The sequence below is a fragment of the Cannabis sativa genome, chromosome 4 (assembly GCF_029168945.1).
Source record: "Cannabis sativa cultivar Pink pepper isolate KNU-18-1 chromosome 4, ASM2916894v1, whole genome shotgun sequence".
NCBI classification, from domain to species: domain Eukaryota; kingdom Viridiplantae; phylum Streptophyta; class Magnoliopsida; order Rosales; family Cannabaceae; genus Cannabis; species Cannabis sativa.
Window position 1 is genome coordinate 7,462,626 of NC_083604.1, and position 16,540 is coordinate 7,479,165.

Here is a 16,540-nt window from a genome sequence, read left to right on the forward strand (position 1 = left end):
AAGTGAGCCATCATCATTCCACTTTATTCGATATACCCACTTGTTACCCACCAAGTTATACCTATCCAACCTTGGCACAAGAGTCTAGATTTTTTTAGCCTTGAGAGCACCAATTTTAGTTTCCATTGCTGAATTTCAAACTGTAGAACTTAGAGCTTCCTCAAGAGTTCTTGGTTCCATATGGCTGATATTCCACATAGCTTATCCCAAATACACTTTCAGTTTAAAAATGCATGCCTTGGCTCTAGTCACCATTGGATGAGATTGTGGGGGCACTATTGTAGCCCTCTGGTCTGTAACATCTAGCTTAGGAGCTGGCTGATATGCAGGTTAGAATCATGGCTAAATTTTCATTGTTTTCATCATCAGAATTAGTTGGAGTATTTACCTCTTGATGCTGTATGGTTTATGATGCTCCACGAGAGAGTAGAGAGGTTGTATCTTGACTGTTGGCAATAGGTGTGGTAGTATTTTCTTGAAAGAATTTGGTGAATCGTATGGTAGGAAGTTGGGACCATTGGGAGTTTTGAACTATAATAGTTTTTATTTTGGTGCATAGTTATTGAGAAATCCATTTTTAAATGGACATTCATTCTCATTAAAGGTTACATTTATAGAAATATAAACTCTTCCAGTTGAACTAAGAAATTTATACCCCTTATGGCAATCATTATAACATGATTAACACATTTCAAAGAGTGAAACTGAAATTTTTTTGCTTGATATGGTCTCAAGCATGAAAAACAGGTGGAACCAAACACTTTGAGAAAGGAGAAATCTGGTTATTTGTTAAACAACACTTCAAAAGGTGATTTATGATGTAAATCAGGTGTAGGCAACCTATTTATTAAATATACAATAGTTTGAAAGGCATCAACCCAATACTTGAGTGGTATAATAACTTAAGCCAAAAGTGTAAGCCCCATTTCGACTATGTGCCTATGTTTGCGCTTAACTATTCCATTTTGAGTTGAAGTGTGGGGACACGAGTGAATAAATTGAATTCCATGTTCTACAATAATGTCTCAAAAGGCTTGGTATTCCCCACCCCAATCAATTTAAGTGTTTTAATTATTTCCTCAAATTGATTTTTAGCAAGTATTTTGAACTGTACAAAGGCTTCAAAGGCATCCGATTTTACTTTAAGTGGATAGATCTAAGTGTATCTACTAAAATCATCTACAAAGTGTATGTAGCATTTGTAATTGGTGTTGGACAATATGGGTGCAGGACCCCAAAGATCAGTATGAGCAACTTCTAAGACTTTAGAGGCACAGTTTGAGGACATTTTGAATGGAAGTGCATGAGATTTGCTGAATTCGCAAGCATCACAAAAGTAAATATTTTTATTGCTGGAAAAAGATACATTCTCAGTAGCTAAGATATGTTTTAAGACTCTAATTGAAGGATGTCCTAACCTTCTATGCCATATATCATTTTTGAAAACAAAAGACACACTATTACAGGACTGAGTTGCACTTTCTTTGGAAAGAACAGAGACACAAGTAAATTTCTAAGGTTGTTTGAGAAATAAAAACTGACATGTAGAGTTGGAAGCTGACTTTGCTGGTGTGTTAAGATGATACAATCCATGTCTGTGTCTCCCTTGGAGCAATAACTTCCTTATCACCTTGTCCTTCACAAAACAAGAGGTAGAGTAAAATTCAATAAACACATTATTATCACCAGTTAACTTTGATACAGTTATCAAGTTCTTTGCAATCTTTGGCACATGTAATAGCTCATTTAACAACAAAGGGTTCTTAGTGTTTGTTAATAAATTGCTTGAACCAACATGAGAAATATCTATTTGGTTTCCATCACCAATAGTTATTTTCTCCTTACCATTGTAAGTTGATTTCACCTTCAGATTTGACATTAAGGAGGTGATGTGGTGTTATCAACCACCTCTAGAGTTGCAACATAAGAAGAGTAACCACCTTGTTCCTGATTTATTTGGGCTCTTGGATCTCTTCCCATGAAAGCCTCATCATATCTATTATAATGGTATGTGGCTGCACTACTACAAAAACACCCTTTAGAGGCGGTTTTTAAGCCCTTTAGGCGTCGGTTTTCGCGAAATTCGCTACCGACGCCTATCAGGGCGACGCTAAAGGGTTTATACGAACCGACGCCGTATATACCCCTATGGCGTCGGTTATTAGCTAGGAACCGACGCCATAGGGGTATATATGGCGTCGGTTCCTAGCCAATAACCGACGCCATAGGGGTTGTAGGAACCGACGCCAAAAGTGAGCAGATTTCAGTTTTTTTCATTTTTTTTAATTTAATTATATAATTTTAATTTTATATTTATTAATTTATATATTATTATATTTAATTTAAATTACATATTTATTTAAATTTTAAATTACATATTTATTTAATTTAATTATATATTAATTACATTTTAAATTAAATAGTAATTAAATTTGGGTAAAAATATAATTTGATTTCATAAAAATAATTAAATATTACACAAACATGTAAAATTAGTTAAAAATATTAATAAGTTAATAAATCTAATTACAAGTTAATCTATAAAAATTACATAATGAAGAAAAATTCTTCGACCTTTGAACCTCAATCGTCACCGTGAATCACCGCCATCAATTGTTCGATCCACTTTCGCTGTAGTGGTAACAATTCTGTTTTTGGATCGTATTGCTTCTTACCCCCAAACTGTTAAAAAAATTAAAAATTTATATTAGTTTATGTATATGTATATTATATATTTGTTATTATAAAATTTATATACTATGATCAATAATTAAAACTTACAGCTTTTTGATCTTCTATGTAACGGTTGGGGTTGGCACGTGCGACGATGTCAGTGATATATTTCAAAACATAAAAACCGCATTCTTGGCTTTTAGGTTGTCTTGGACAGTTTGCTTGTGAAATTCCTTGCCACGGGCCAAGATACTGATGTGCGTCCCCTATATACATGAATGCCCTGTTTGGGAAAATTATATTAGCATTTCAATTCGTTAGTTAATTTAAATTCGTTACATAAGAAGTCATTAAATAATTACCTTCCGATCATTTGTTCTATTTCTTCGGAATTGGGCGGCCTTTTACAGGGTTTAAATGGATAATTTTCCTTGGCGCAACCACCACTAGCGTCCAATGCATCCTAGAAAATTATATTGGAATATAAGTAAGATAGTATAAAAATAATTTGAAGACATAATATAGAAATGAACAATTAGCACTAAAGAATTTAATAAAGTTTACCCGATATTCCAAGGAATAAAGAACATTTGGTGGTTCTTTGTTCATTAATGATAACCAATTAGCCAATCGTCTTGCCGCATCGTCAAAAGATCGACTCGTTCTTCATCGGCGATCCCATGCACCGTGAGAAGCTCGGGTCGTAAAACTTGAAAAATTTTCTCGTACGTTGATGCTCTCCCATATGTGCTCGCCTTAAAAAAAAGTGTTAGTGCCTTATAATAATTTAACTATAATTTGATATAAGGTTAATTAGATTAAAGAAGAGTATACATCATTCCAAACGACATTCCCCGGTTGCCGATGTAGTTACACGTAGCAACTGCTGCAAATCCTCTCCGGATAAAATGATTCTGGGTACGCGGTGCAATGAATCCTCTGGGGACAGAAATTGTGATTATATCACGTTTATCTTTGAGCCTTAGGAATTCATGAATCATCCATTTTAGCGAATTAGGGATCAACGCCATCTTCTCTTCCGTGAACAACTCATCTTCCCGTGCACCACGACTTTGTGGAGAAAGCATCGGAGCTTTCCCCTTTGACGCATCACGTCTTGAGGGCGGTTGAGCGAGTGGACCCTAAACAAAACAGAACATAATATATATATATATATCAAATTTTATCTAAATTCTACCGAAATTTCTAAGAAAGATAACTAAGTTGTAATTGAATGACCCCAAAAATTTTGAACATGGCCGTATAACGACAAATAACACATATATAACGGTAGTTTGTTCATCCATCCCACCGCAAAGACATATATTCGCAGAACCTACTTCACTACGGATGAATATTGAAGATATTCAAACTCCACTAATCATTAATAATTAATTTCAGTTGAGAAGTTACCTCGGTTGTTAAAATTAAGTGTTTAGGCCAAGGAAGGAACATCTGGTACACGTCCCTAACATATCTGAACTCTTCAATTGGGACTGGGATTTCAGCGTCCTCTTGCAGGATTTCCGAAACCATGATCCGAGCATGTGAATCATCGTAATCCTGGCAGTGAACTTTGATCTTACCCACATGCTCGTACAAATACCCTCGGGCCACAATATTGTCGATGTTGTCAGAGCAGAGATGTACTTGCTGATTAAGGGCCGCATGGTCATCAAAATTGTATAGGATACCTTGGTCGTTGAGGGAAATGAACTCCTCAGCATAAATTTGTGGTTGTACCTCATCCTGAGGAGCGTATGGTTGTGGAACATACGCCTCACCAGCCACCTCTCCTTCTTCCTCTTGTTCGGCAGCGTTCCTCTGCTGCTTAAGGGATTCGACTTCGGCTTTTAATTGTTCAATCTCCTTCGCTTGCCGAGCCACAACATCAGACACTTCCCTTTTCTTCCTGCCGAACAGTTGAGATGCCCTGGTCAGGAACCTACAAATCATAAAATGCAAATTAGCAACGATTTCATTTGTGTAACTAAATAAATAACATTTGAAGTAATAGCATACCCAGCAGCCCTGACACGTCCAGGATGCTCTGGTGTCCCGAGCGCCTGCGTGAGGATATCGTTTTGGCCCTGGACCTGAATTTGTCCCCTGACTAAGCTTCTCCTCTAATTGAGCCTAATGCACGCATATATTCAAGCAATTAGTATATGAATTATATACACTAACTCATGAGTAGAACTCAATTAAGGATTAATATATACTTACTATCTTCTCGGCAATTTCCTTGTCGTAATCAGTGACAAGTTTTCTACTCTTGGTGCGAGATTTAATCCAAACACGGTGGCGGGGAGGATCTGCAACTTCGAGGTCCTTTTTCTACATAACGTTATAACAATGAAATGAGTACCAATTAAATTGTATAGCACATTATAGCACATTATAGCACATTAAATTTTTAGTATTACTTACCACAGCTTCCCGTACGTTCACCATTCCACTCCGACCACTTCGATGTCTGGATTGAATTTTTGAGGAACGTTCACGTTGCACCTTACTCAATTCCTACAATGCCAAAAAAATACATTAGATACATGTACTTGTATTTAAGAGTTTATCTTAGTGTTAATATAATTAGCGTACCGAAATTCGGGAGTTAGTCGACTTTTAACAAATTTGCACCAATCAGCAGCGTCGATCTCCGGGTGCTTTTCAGGGACTTGTGCCGGTCGTCCCGCATCATTCTCTTTCAACGCGGGCATTATGATGTCTTTTGTCATCCTATTCTTGAAGTCTTTCATTAACTTCCCAGCTAGGATGAGACAATCATGTTTGAAGGTGTCCGGCACAATGAACCCCGTCTATTTTGAAGGAAAACAAACACGGTTAGAGTCAACATTTGGAGTAATAGAAAAACAAATCAAAATTCTAACAAATAATAGCTTACCTGAATGTCTTTCCAAACTTTATTTTTCGAGTACCGGTTGACTTCTTTCCAATTTTTATAAGCCAACCCTATTGTCTGCCGACATCTGACTCCCAGAGTGGATACGAGCTTCGCGTAGCTTTTTCCACAGTATTGACCTTTATCATTAACTTCGAGGGCCACTCTTTTGCCCTGATCCATTAGTTTGGATATTTCATTCATTTGCGTCGGCCCTCGTGTAGGTATTGTGGTTGGACACTCATTTTCTGCTCCCGAATCAGATCCTGATTCCGAGTTCGCCATGTCTACACCATTAACAAACAAACTTCAAAGTTAGCTATATATATAACAAGTAGTGTATATGAAATATTAAAAGCATAAACAATATGTTAATGATTTAGGAGCATTCACAACCACAATATAAAGTAAGCTATATATCAAGTCATTCCCGAGTTGGAGTATGTTAATGGAAGTAAGTCTCGTTCGATTTCTTTGGGTTTCTATTTTAGGTTAACAGAACAATGAATCAATGATTTAAGCATAAGAAATGTGTTTTTTTGCTTTAATTTACTTTTATTATTTTTATCTGTTATTGCATTTGTATTCTTCTTCCATAATTAAGTAACTTTTTTTTTATTACTATTATTATGTGTAATGATGAATGACTTTTAGCTTAAGGATTGTGATTTTAGTAAAGTGTTAAACATGTTGTGGACCATGTAGCTAATCATTACAATGGTCATCAATTATACCCAAAAAGAAGATGATTGAAATGATATTGGGATTTATTTTTATTTTTTTTATTAGTTATGGCAAAGATGAATTTTTGGGCATGTTTGATTCCAATTTTGAAAGAAATTTTAAAATTAAGGTCACCATTTTCACTAGATTAGTAAGCTAACATAACAAATGGTTAGATTATTTTTTAGTGACCTAACATCTTATTACTATGTTATAGCTAATTAGTTCTTTGGGTGATGTAAATATTAATATTTTTTTAGTAAGATTTATCCTAATTCTACCGAAATTTCGGCAGCACAACTAATTTGTAATTGGACGTTCCCAAAAATTTTAAAAGTGCCTAAAATAACAAACAAAACAGATAACCAATACAAAATTTATCCACCCATCCGACCGCAGTACATGTATTCGCAGAACCTACTTCACTACGGATGAATATTTAAGATATTCAAACTCAACTAACATGCATTGATAATTAATTATATAATAAGAAAAAGTTAGTTAAAGTATATACCTATCAATGCAAGCTCAAATACACTACACACAAAATTATACCGAACCTACAATATAAACAAATACAACGAAATTGCAAAAATAATTATTTCATTACTTATAACTAGTTATTAAAAATAGTAACAAGTTACTTAGTTACTAAATTATACATACATATATATATAATCAATTATATCTCACACTATTATCTCAAAAAAAATTATTTCCCACACTAATTTAATTTTAAAATTTTTATTTCTAAACTATACACACACTAATATACACACATTATATACACACATATTCAATAAAATATAAAATTACATATATATACTATATGTTGAGCTTTAAATTTTTACCTAATAACCGCAATCCGACGAGCAATTCCGTAAAAAATCCGGGCACTATACACATACAACACAACAATATTACCATTAAAATTAAAAAACCCAAAAAATAATTTACAAAAACTAAAAATAAAACAATGTACATTATAAAAATGAATAGAAACTATATTTATACCTTAAAAGAGGTTGAGATTCAATGTTTTCTCAACAAAAAATGGTGGCCGGAGTTATACCCACTATTTTTGTATAGGTTCGGATGATGTTGAAATAGGGAAAAAAATTAAAACTTTTTGGGTGTATAGGATTAAGTATCGAAAATAGAAGATTTTGCAACAAAAATGGGCTGAAATGGTTGAGAAATGGGGGAGAAAAGGGCTGGCGGAGGGGTGGTTGGCGAGGGTTTTCTCTTCTCTCTGGTGGTGGCTGTGCTCTCTGGTTTGGTTCGCGTGAGGTGAATGAGGAAGACGACATAGGGTTGGTATATATAACCCTATGCCGTCGGTTATTATAGAATAACCGACGGCATAGGGTATACGTGTCAGCAAACACGTGTACCCTATGCCGTCGGTTCCTATAAAGAAACCGACGGCATAGGGGTAAACCTAAAAAAAAAAAAAATTATTTCCCAACCGCCTCTAAATGGTATAATGCAATTTTATACCTACGGTTTTTATCAAAAAACCGCCTCTAAATGTCAATTTCGAAAAAAACGGGTATTTTCACACCCTTTAGCTTCCCTTTTTATAAGTGGGAGTGAAAAAACAGCCTCTAAAGGCCAAGATTGTAGTAGTGCTGAGTGGCCATACTTGCCACACACTTTGCAATTTGGCTTAGAATTATTAGATCGACTGGGGCCTCCACCTCTTCCACCTTCTCAATTGTTAGATTGAGGTGCACCACCAAAATTTCCACGAGAATATGAGTTTGAATGTCCTTTACCTCGATTTGCATTTGGACTGTTGTTTGGTTTTGTACCAAAATTGTAGCAAGGTTTGTTGTTGGATTTGAGCCAGATCTTATTAAACCAAGGCTACAAGATTTGGTGTTGCCATTTAAACCCTATAATCTCCTCAAGTTTGTTGTTAAAACTAAGCAGCAGATCTTGTAATAAATGCCAAGATATGTTAGGCTTTTCTTCCACTTGAACAACAATAGACAAATACTCAATACCAAGACCAGAAGTGACATTTGACACTAAATGAGCATATGGATAGGGATTTCTAGCAAGAGCAAGCATATCAGCCCACATTTTCTTTTGTTTAAGATATTCAGTCATGGGTGTCATACCTTTACGAGTTGTCTGAATAAGAGTTCTGTACTCATCCATTTTGGCCCCTGAATGTGCTCCAAATTGGTTTTCCAAGGCTCTCACAAGTGCAGCTAAAGTAGCACATCCCATGACCTCTGTAGCAATAGATTTCGTCATAGAGTTTTAGATCCATCCCATGAGAAGCTGATCACTAACTATCCAATGTTCATAGTCAGGATTTATTGTAACTCTAAAACCTGGTTGTCCATCTGTAGTCTCTGCTGTTATGAATTCAGGAGGGAAAGGTCTTGTGCCATCGACAAAACCATCCAATATGTGGCCTTGGATTATGGTGGATACCGTTGTCTTCCATAGTGTGAAATTATTTCGATCTAGCTTGATTGAAAAGGGCTGGTTAAGGGTGTTAAAAGGTTGTGTGTAATTTGTGGTCAGTTTGGTGAGCTATTAGAGGTACAAACACCACTGAAAGTTTGTGCAATAGGGTTGGTGGCAGGTTGAATTTGTTGGGCACGATTTGTAGGTGGTGGTGTGTGGGGAGTTTGAGAATTTCCTATCGACATTTTGGTGGAGAGTTGTACGACTCTGATACCAAGTTAAGTTTTAGCCAAAAAAGAAAATTTATTTACTCATCTCATATTGATACTGAGTGTGGAGCCTTAATTATATAGAGATAACATGATACAGGAAGAGCCAAAGAGGCTGTACCAAGTGACAATATAAAAATCAAGACATAACAACTGTCTAATAATAAAAAGAATACTCTAGATGATTACAAAATGATTGCCAGATAATCATGGCAATGATTGTGTGAGGCAGAGAGAAGCACCCTATACTCATCATTTCTAACAAGAGAGAGGGAAAAGTAATAGTGTACCAAATGATCTCCAGCAAAAAATAGTATACCAAATAATTAATAAATGAGGTGGAAAAAAATAACTAGGTCACAATTATTTATTGGAGAGATAGGGATGGGATTGGTAATTTTTTTTAAGTAGTAGCTGGCATATTGCAAAATAAAATTAATGAGATCTAGTATAGTAGGCCTAAATCACATTTTTAATTATGTTATGAGAGATAGAAATAGAAAGAGAGGAAATTTGGTTTGAGTCTTTGAGTGTAAGTGGAGAGACTCATTGCTAATTATTTTAGTTTTGTAACTGTTTTGTTGTAGCAATGAATCAATAGAAATCACACTTGATACATATAAACTTTTTCTTTCGAAAATCAAAAGCATGCCCAAAAAGAATAAAATAAAAGTTAACTATAGAAATGCATGTAGGCGTAAAGCAAGACTAGAGTAATGGTACAAATTACTAAAATAGAGGAATGTTAAAATATATCATTCCCATGCTTACTATATTTTTATATATCAATATCACTATTTGTACAATTTATAAATATAAATTTTTAAAAAATATTACTAATTAATTATAATCTGATAAATCTAGAAGGTGTTGTAACAATCCGAAAAAAAATTTGGCCAGATCGAGCCAAATTTTTAAAAAATATCACTATTCCCTTGAATATTATTAATAGGTTAGTCTGTATAAGAGATCGAGCCTTTCTCCTTGGATTACTTTTCACTTGACCATGTAATTTTCAATAAGATAGTATCTATTATTTATATATTTTTATATATATGTAGCAATCGCAATAACAATGACAATATTAAATCTCCCTCCTCGATCTAGCTAATTAATGATATATAAAATCCAGTTTGTATATGATAGATTTATAACTAATAATTCTTTATATAATTATTGCCGAACATGTAATGCAAACAAAAGACAAAGAAGACAAAAGAAGAACGACGAACTTGCACAAAGAGCCAGTCGACTAGCTAATTAAATAATCTTGTTCATCATGTATATATTGAACAAAGTCATAAATATATATAAATATTTGGGTCCAAGTTCCAACTATATATAATTATATCTATATATATAGTGCTCGATCCATTTGTGATGTAACAAACTTTAATAATTACTTAATATTGAATAAAATATCTAACTTGAGAATATTCAACATTTAAGATCATGGGTTCATAAGATAAAAATAGTTGTGTGATTCCACTAAACGTCTACTTTATATATGTTGTGTCATTTACTATATATAAACAACTAGTTGTTTCGCAAAACCTTGACTATTTATACCTACCACATTATACCATATATTATAAATAATGGAGAAACCACCAACTACCATAGTAAGACTACCTTTATCATATATATAATTGTTCTCAATTGGTATACGCAAGCTAAAGTTGAATTATAAAACTGGACTAAAAGGTTTATTAACATTATAAAAATGATAAAAGCAAAGAAACAAAAGGTTGGTTGGCATACACAGCTGAAAAAAAGTACATTTTATTCTTTTTATTAGTTATATATTTTCTCTATAAATACCATACATATGCAAATAGGCAAAAGCCAAAGCCAAATTATAAATTTAAGTTTGTTTTTCTTCTTAAACTATATTTTCGCTGAGAATAATAATGAAAGTTGAAGTTGAAGTAATCTCAAATGAGATAATCAAGCCCTCATCACCAACCCCAACTCATCTTCGCCATTATCAACTATCCTACCTTGATCAAATATCTCCACAAACATACAATCCTCTAATCTTGTTCTATGAGTTTAATGATGCCGAGTCCAACAAGATCGAAGAAATATCCAACAAGATTAAGAAATCTTTATCACAAGTCTTAACCCTTTACTACCCTTTAGCAGGGCGAGTCAAGAATGACCGATTCGTCGATTGTAACGACGAGGGAGTTCCTTACACATTAGCCCGAGTAAAGTCACCGAGTCATGTTTCAGAAGCCATTAACAGCAATCCACTCCCAAAAGAACTCAACGAGTTTCTTCCCTTTAAAGAACTCTTTCCATTACAAGAATTCACCTTAGGCGTCCAACTCAACATCTTCCAACACGGCGGAGTGGCTGTAAGCTTATGCCTATCTCACCAGCTCGCCGACGCATTATCTTGCATCATGTTTGTCAAAGCATGGGCCGCCATAGCTCGTGAAGAAGGTGATCGAGTTTCGCAACCCGAGTTTGTTTCGGCCCAGTTGTTTCCTCCTGTGAAAATACTCAAGTATGATCCAAACTCAGGTATCAATAAGAACGTCGTATCTAAAAGGTTTGTGTTTGATGGCAAAACAATTGAAGCTATTAGGTCAAAATACGCCGAGAAAAGTCGTTTGGAAGGAGAGAAAAGACTTTCTCGAGTTGAAGCATTATCTTCTTTTATATGGACTCGTTTTGTGGCTGCAAACAATTCCAACACCGACAAATCCGATAAATTTTACGCAGTTTTTCACCCCGTAAATCTTCGTCCGAAGCTTGATCCGCCATTGCCCGAACACTCATTCGGAAACCTTTATCGATGGGGTTTTTCATTGTTCCCTATGTCGTCGCCAATGGCAGCTATTGGACGTAGTTCATTCTCGAGCGAAGAGTACGGTTGTGAGGCTGTGAGGAAAATAAGAGAAGGGATTAGGAAAGTGGACAATGATTTCTTGAGAAAAGTTCAAGGTGGAGAGGAAGAACAATTGGATTTCATTATGGAATTTGGATCAGAAATGTACATGATTGGTGGAGAGTTGAGATCGTTTAGTTTCAGTAGTTTGTGTAGGTTTCCAATTTATGATTCTGACTTTGGTTGGGGAAAGCCGTCGTGGGTCAGCTCAGCTGCGTTGACTTTTAATAATCTTGTGGCTTTGATGGACTCTAGAACTGGTGATGGAATAGATGCCTATATTGGATTGAAAGAGGATCAAATGGCTAAGCTTGAAGCTGACCAAGACTTTCTTAAAGCCACTTCACCTACCATATGTGAAATATAATATTTTAAGAGGAAAATATTAGGTAAGCATATGGTTAGGTAAGGTTAGATTTGTTATACTTTGGATTTGTATATATAAACATATATGATAAACAAAAAAAAATGGATTTTTGTAATATTTTAGATTATTTATGACACTTTGGATACTTGTTATTAGACTATTATTTATAGTAATTTATACTAATTACATATGTTCTACCTATAATTTAACTTTCAATTTTGAATACTATAATTAACTAATTAAGTGTGATGTCGTCCATCTGGTCTTATTAAAAAAATGAATTGATCGATCAGACCCAATAAAAGGGTATGCATCATTTTGTAAATAAATATATTGTAACAAATGGTCAGATTCAAGTATAGGGTGTCATATGCATATGCATAAACTGGTATGATTCCATCAAAAAAAAAATTATTATTTGAAACCAATAGTAAATTTCTTTTTCTATATATAACAAATGCTACCAAATAATTATTTATCCATAATTATATCTTTGAACAGTAATAATACACCGATATAAAATTTTTTAATTGATTAATAATTTTTTATAATATTTATTAATGTAAAATATGTAAGATCGGTTACTAAAATGTACTAATAATATCACATTTAAGTGCCCTTAGCATTTAGCTTTTGCACTTGGATAAGTTTAGTTTGTTTTGGTGGAGCCTCTCGTTTTTATTCTTTCATTCTCTGTTTCATAATAATTGAGGAGGCAAAAAATACACACAATAACATGGCTATAATTTTCTACACATGTCTTATCACCAACAAATTAAAGTTCTCCTCTGCCAAAGTACAAGAAAATACCAACAATGTCCTTATTTCTCTTTCTACCACCTACCAAAGCCACTGCTTTCTCTTTCTCATATTCCACCTAATCTATTTACATACATAAAATAAGTTTGTTAAGAATTAAAATTTTCGTGTTCCAAGAGAAAAAAGCTGTACAAATTTGTGGGCCCTCCTCTGTAAATGTTAATCAAATTATAGGAACTAATAAAAAAATCAGCAGATAACTAATATAAAAGATTAAGATAAAAGAAAAGACTAAAATAATCTTAAATATTTATTAATTAACATTCTTAACTCACGATATTGCTGCAAAAAACATTGAGAATTTGCTTAAAAGAAAAAAAAAAATAAGAAATCGTATGCGACTTAGTAAAAAAACCAGTAAGCTGAAGAAGAAACAAAAGGCAAAGTAATGGTGCCCAACTTCAGATGGTGACAAGTAAAATGGCATTCAATCTCTATATGTTTGGTGCGTTCATAAAAAAAATGAGTTGTGAGCAATCTGAATGACCATTTGATTATCACAATACATAAGAGTAGGACAATAGTGAGTGACACCTATCTGTAATTAAACATCTCAACCAAACAATCTCTTTAGTAGTAGACGCCATGGCAGGATACTCAACTTTCGTAGAAGATGGAGAAACAATAGACTGATTCATGCTCTTCTAAGAAATAAAGAATCTCCCAAAAAGATACGAAAACCAGTGGCAAATTTGGTCTACAAGATCACGACCATGATCTACATCACAGTAAGCTCACAACTCCAGAGAGGAGGTGGAAGGCAGTAGTAGACTCTGAAAGATGGTATCCCAAAGATGTCGTAAAATGCAAAGATTAACAGCCTAGTGAACAGTAGTAGAACAAGCAACAAATAGACGAGTAATAGTGAGATAAATTAAACTGCCAACAACGGTGAGATACAAGGTATATGATCTTCCAAAGGAGAGCCATCAGAAGGAGAATTATAAACATTCAACAACTCAGAGAGAGTGTCAACAACTCTAGTATCAGTAAGGCAAGCACACTCAAATATGTCAATAATGTACTTTGATTAAGAAAGAGATAACCTTTTGGAGACAAGCCAACTTTAATACCTAGAAAATAGCACAGAGAACCAAAATCCTTCATCTCAAATTGAGAAGCTAATTCTAACTTTAACATTCAATTCCCTATAAATCATCCCCTATAATAATTATATCATCAACTTACAAGGAAAGGTCAAATCACGAATCCAATACAATTCATTGCACAGAATTATCAAATTGTTGATGGATATAAGATGCTTTGGCCTCCTCAGAAAAATTTTAGATGGTGTTAAGAAGTATGGTGTCAATATAGTTTTCCTAAACACTCTTTTGTTATGTGGATTGTTGTGCTAAACAGGTTAAAATAGCGTGAGATTATATCAATTCCACATAGTGGATTACCCCACTTGTGTTTTGTGTGGCTTACATGAAGAATCGGTTCAACACCTATTCTTTGAGTGTGACTTCACTCGAGATTGCTTGGACCAGGTAAAGAAGTGGCTGTAATGGAAAGCTTGTACAAACTCTCTGCAAAGGCTACTAAGATGGATTGAAAAAGTAAAAATAGGAAATTTTAGAAAATAAATTTTGTCACTGGCCTTAGCATGTCTGTTATACAACATTTGCGTGGCCATGAATGAAAAGGTATGGCCGGAAAAAGAGTAATTGGCTGAAAACAGTTAGTGTTTAGACTTAGAGGAATTACTAAAGCACAACAAGAAATGTCACTTTTGCCAGCACATTTCTGTGCTCGCAAAAGTTGGTATTGCGCTGGTAAAAAAGAATTTACTTGTGATGTGTTGGCAAATCAATGTTGGTATTAGAACTTTTGCCAGCATAAAATGAAAAAGCGTTGGTAAAAAAGACTTTTCCTAGCATGTAAATGCGCTGGTAAAAATTAGATTTTAGCCATTGTAAATGTACACTAGTAAAATTTTGACCTCTTTGCCAGCGCAATTTGCAAAATGCGTTGGCAAAAGTTATTTTTACCAGCGCAGTAGCGAACTGTGCTGGTAAAAGTGACATTTCTTGTAGTGAAGATAGAGTTGCTTTCCTTGGTTCCAAAAAGATAACTAAGGAAGAGGCTATGTTGTTTGAGGCTTTGTAAAAAGTGAGGAAATTTACATTAGTTGAATATTTGTATAGAAGTTTAGTTAGAGGCTATTTATAAAGTCTCTTTAGTTTGTAAAATTATTTTTTGGAGTAATGAAATTCATCTGGTTCATCAAAAAATCATACAAGGAAAGTATAATACGACCTACAGATGTGCACTTAACAAATAAAGTTGAAATCATGATCACTTGAAATAAAACCAAGAGATAAAATAACAGTAATGAACTTTTGAAGCCAAGCTCGGGGAGCTTGTTTAAGACCATGCAAGGCCTTTCTTAGCTTGCAAACTTCGCCTTGCTTATGAGGAACACCAGGAGGAGGAACCACGTAGACTTTCTCATGTAAGTCACCATTTAGAAAGGGATTCTTAACATCCAATTGAGATATAGTTCATTGATGAACTGATGTCACTACGATAAGAGTACAAACAACAGTCATTTTTGCAACAGGAGAAAAAGTCTCCTCAAAGTCCATACCATATTGTTATTAAAAACTCTTAGCCACTAATTGAGCCTTGTATTGTTAAATAGACCTATGAGACTTGGTCTTTATTTTATACACCCAATGAGAACCAATAGAATGTTTACCAGGAGGTAAAAGTACCAAATCCCAAGTATGAGTCTTTTGCAAAGGACAGAGTTCCTAATTCATAGCACGCTGCCAAAGAGGGTCAATACTTTATAGCAGAGAAGCTCAGAAAGACAATGAATAGATGCTAAAAAAGTAAAAGAAGCAAAATAAGAAGAGTATGTAAAATTTGGTTGGCGAGTAGACTTACGAATGCGCTAAGGATAGCGAGAAGGAGGGTCTACAATCTCAGGAGGATCTTGAACAACTGTATGAGGGGGGGAGCGATTTTAGGTTGCGAAGTACCAGTATCTAATGGAGGAGCAATTTTAGGTTGCAAAGTATTAGTTGCACATAAAGAGCTGAGCGTGCAGTACTACAAAACAACCTTTTAAATGTTGTTTTTTTCACAACTTTTATAAAAAGGGAAGCTAAAGGGTGTAAAAATACCCGCCTATTGAAATGAAATTTACCTATACCAGAATGGAAGTGAGACAAGATTACAATGGACTTAGTTACTAGATTACCATTGATATATTTGAAGCATGACACTGTTTGGGTGATTGTTGATCATTTGACTAAGTGTGCTCATTTTATTCCAATCAAAAAGGACTAAAGCTTACTAGGCTAGCTCGACTTTATATGTAGACATTATAGTTCGACTACATGGAGTGCCTTCAAGCATTGTTTCTGATAGAGATCCTCGATTTACAAGATTTAATAGTATAAAGAAAAATTGAATCATAAAATTTTATGCTATTTTATGATTTTTTATGCTATTTT

The 16,540-nt window shown here is 34.4% G+C and overlaps 1 protein-coding gene across 1 annotated transcript; it reads left to right on the plus strand.

Moving 5' to 3' along the window:
* Positions 1-10,717: 10,717 nt before the first annotated feature.
* On the plus strand, positions 10,718-12,503 carry LOC115715146 (stemmadenine O-acetyltransferase). The gene has a single exon (XM_030643966.2). It carries the CDS (start codon positions 10,902-10,904, stop codon positions 12,252-12,254), a length of 1,353 nt encoding a protein of 450 aa, XP_030499826.2. The 5' UTR covers positions 10,718-10,901; the 3' UTR covers positions 12,255-12,503.
* The last annotated feature ends 4,037 nt before the right edge of the window (positions 12,504-16,540 follow it).

What these genes read in the sequence shown, in the direction of transcription:
- LOC115715146 (XM_030643966.2), top strand. Translation starts at nt 10,902, where the DNA reads ATGAAAGTTGAAGTTGAAGTAATCTCAAATGAGATAATCAAGCCCTCA.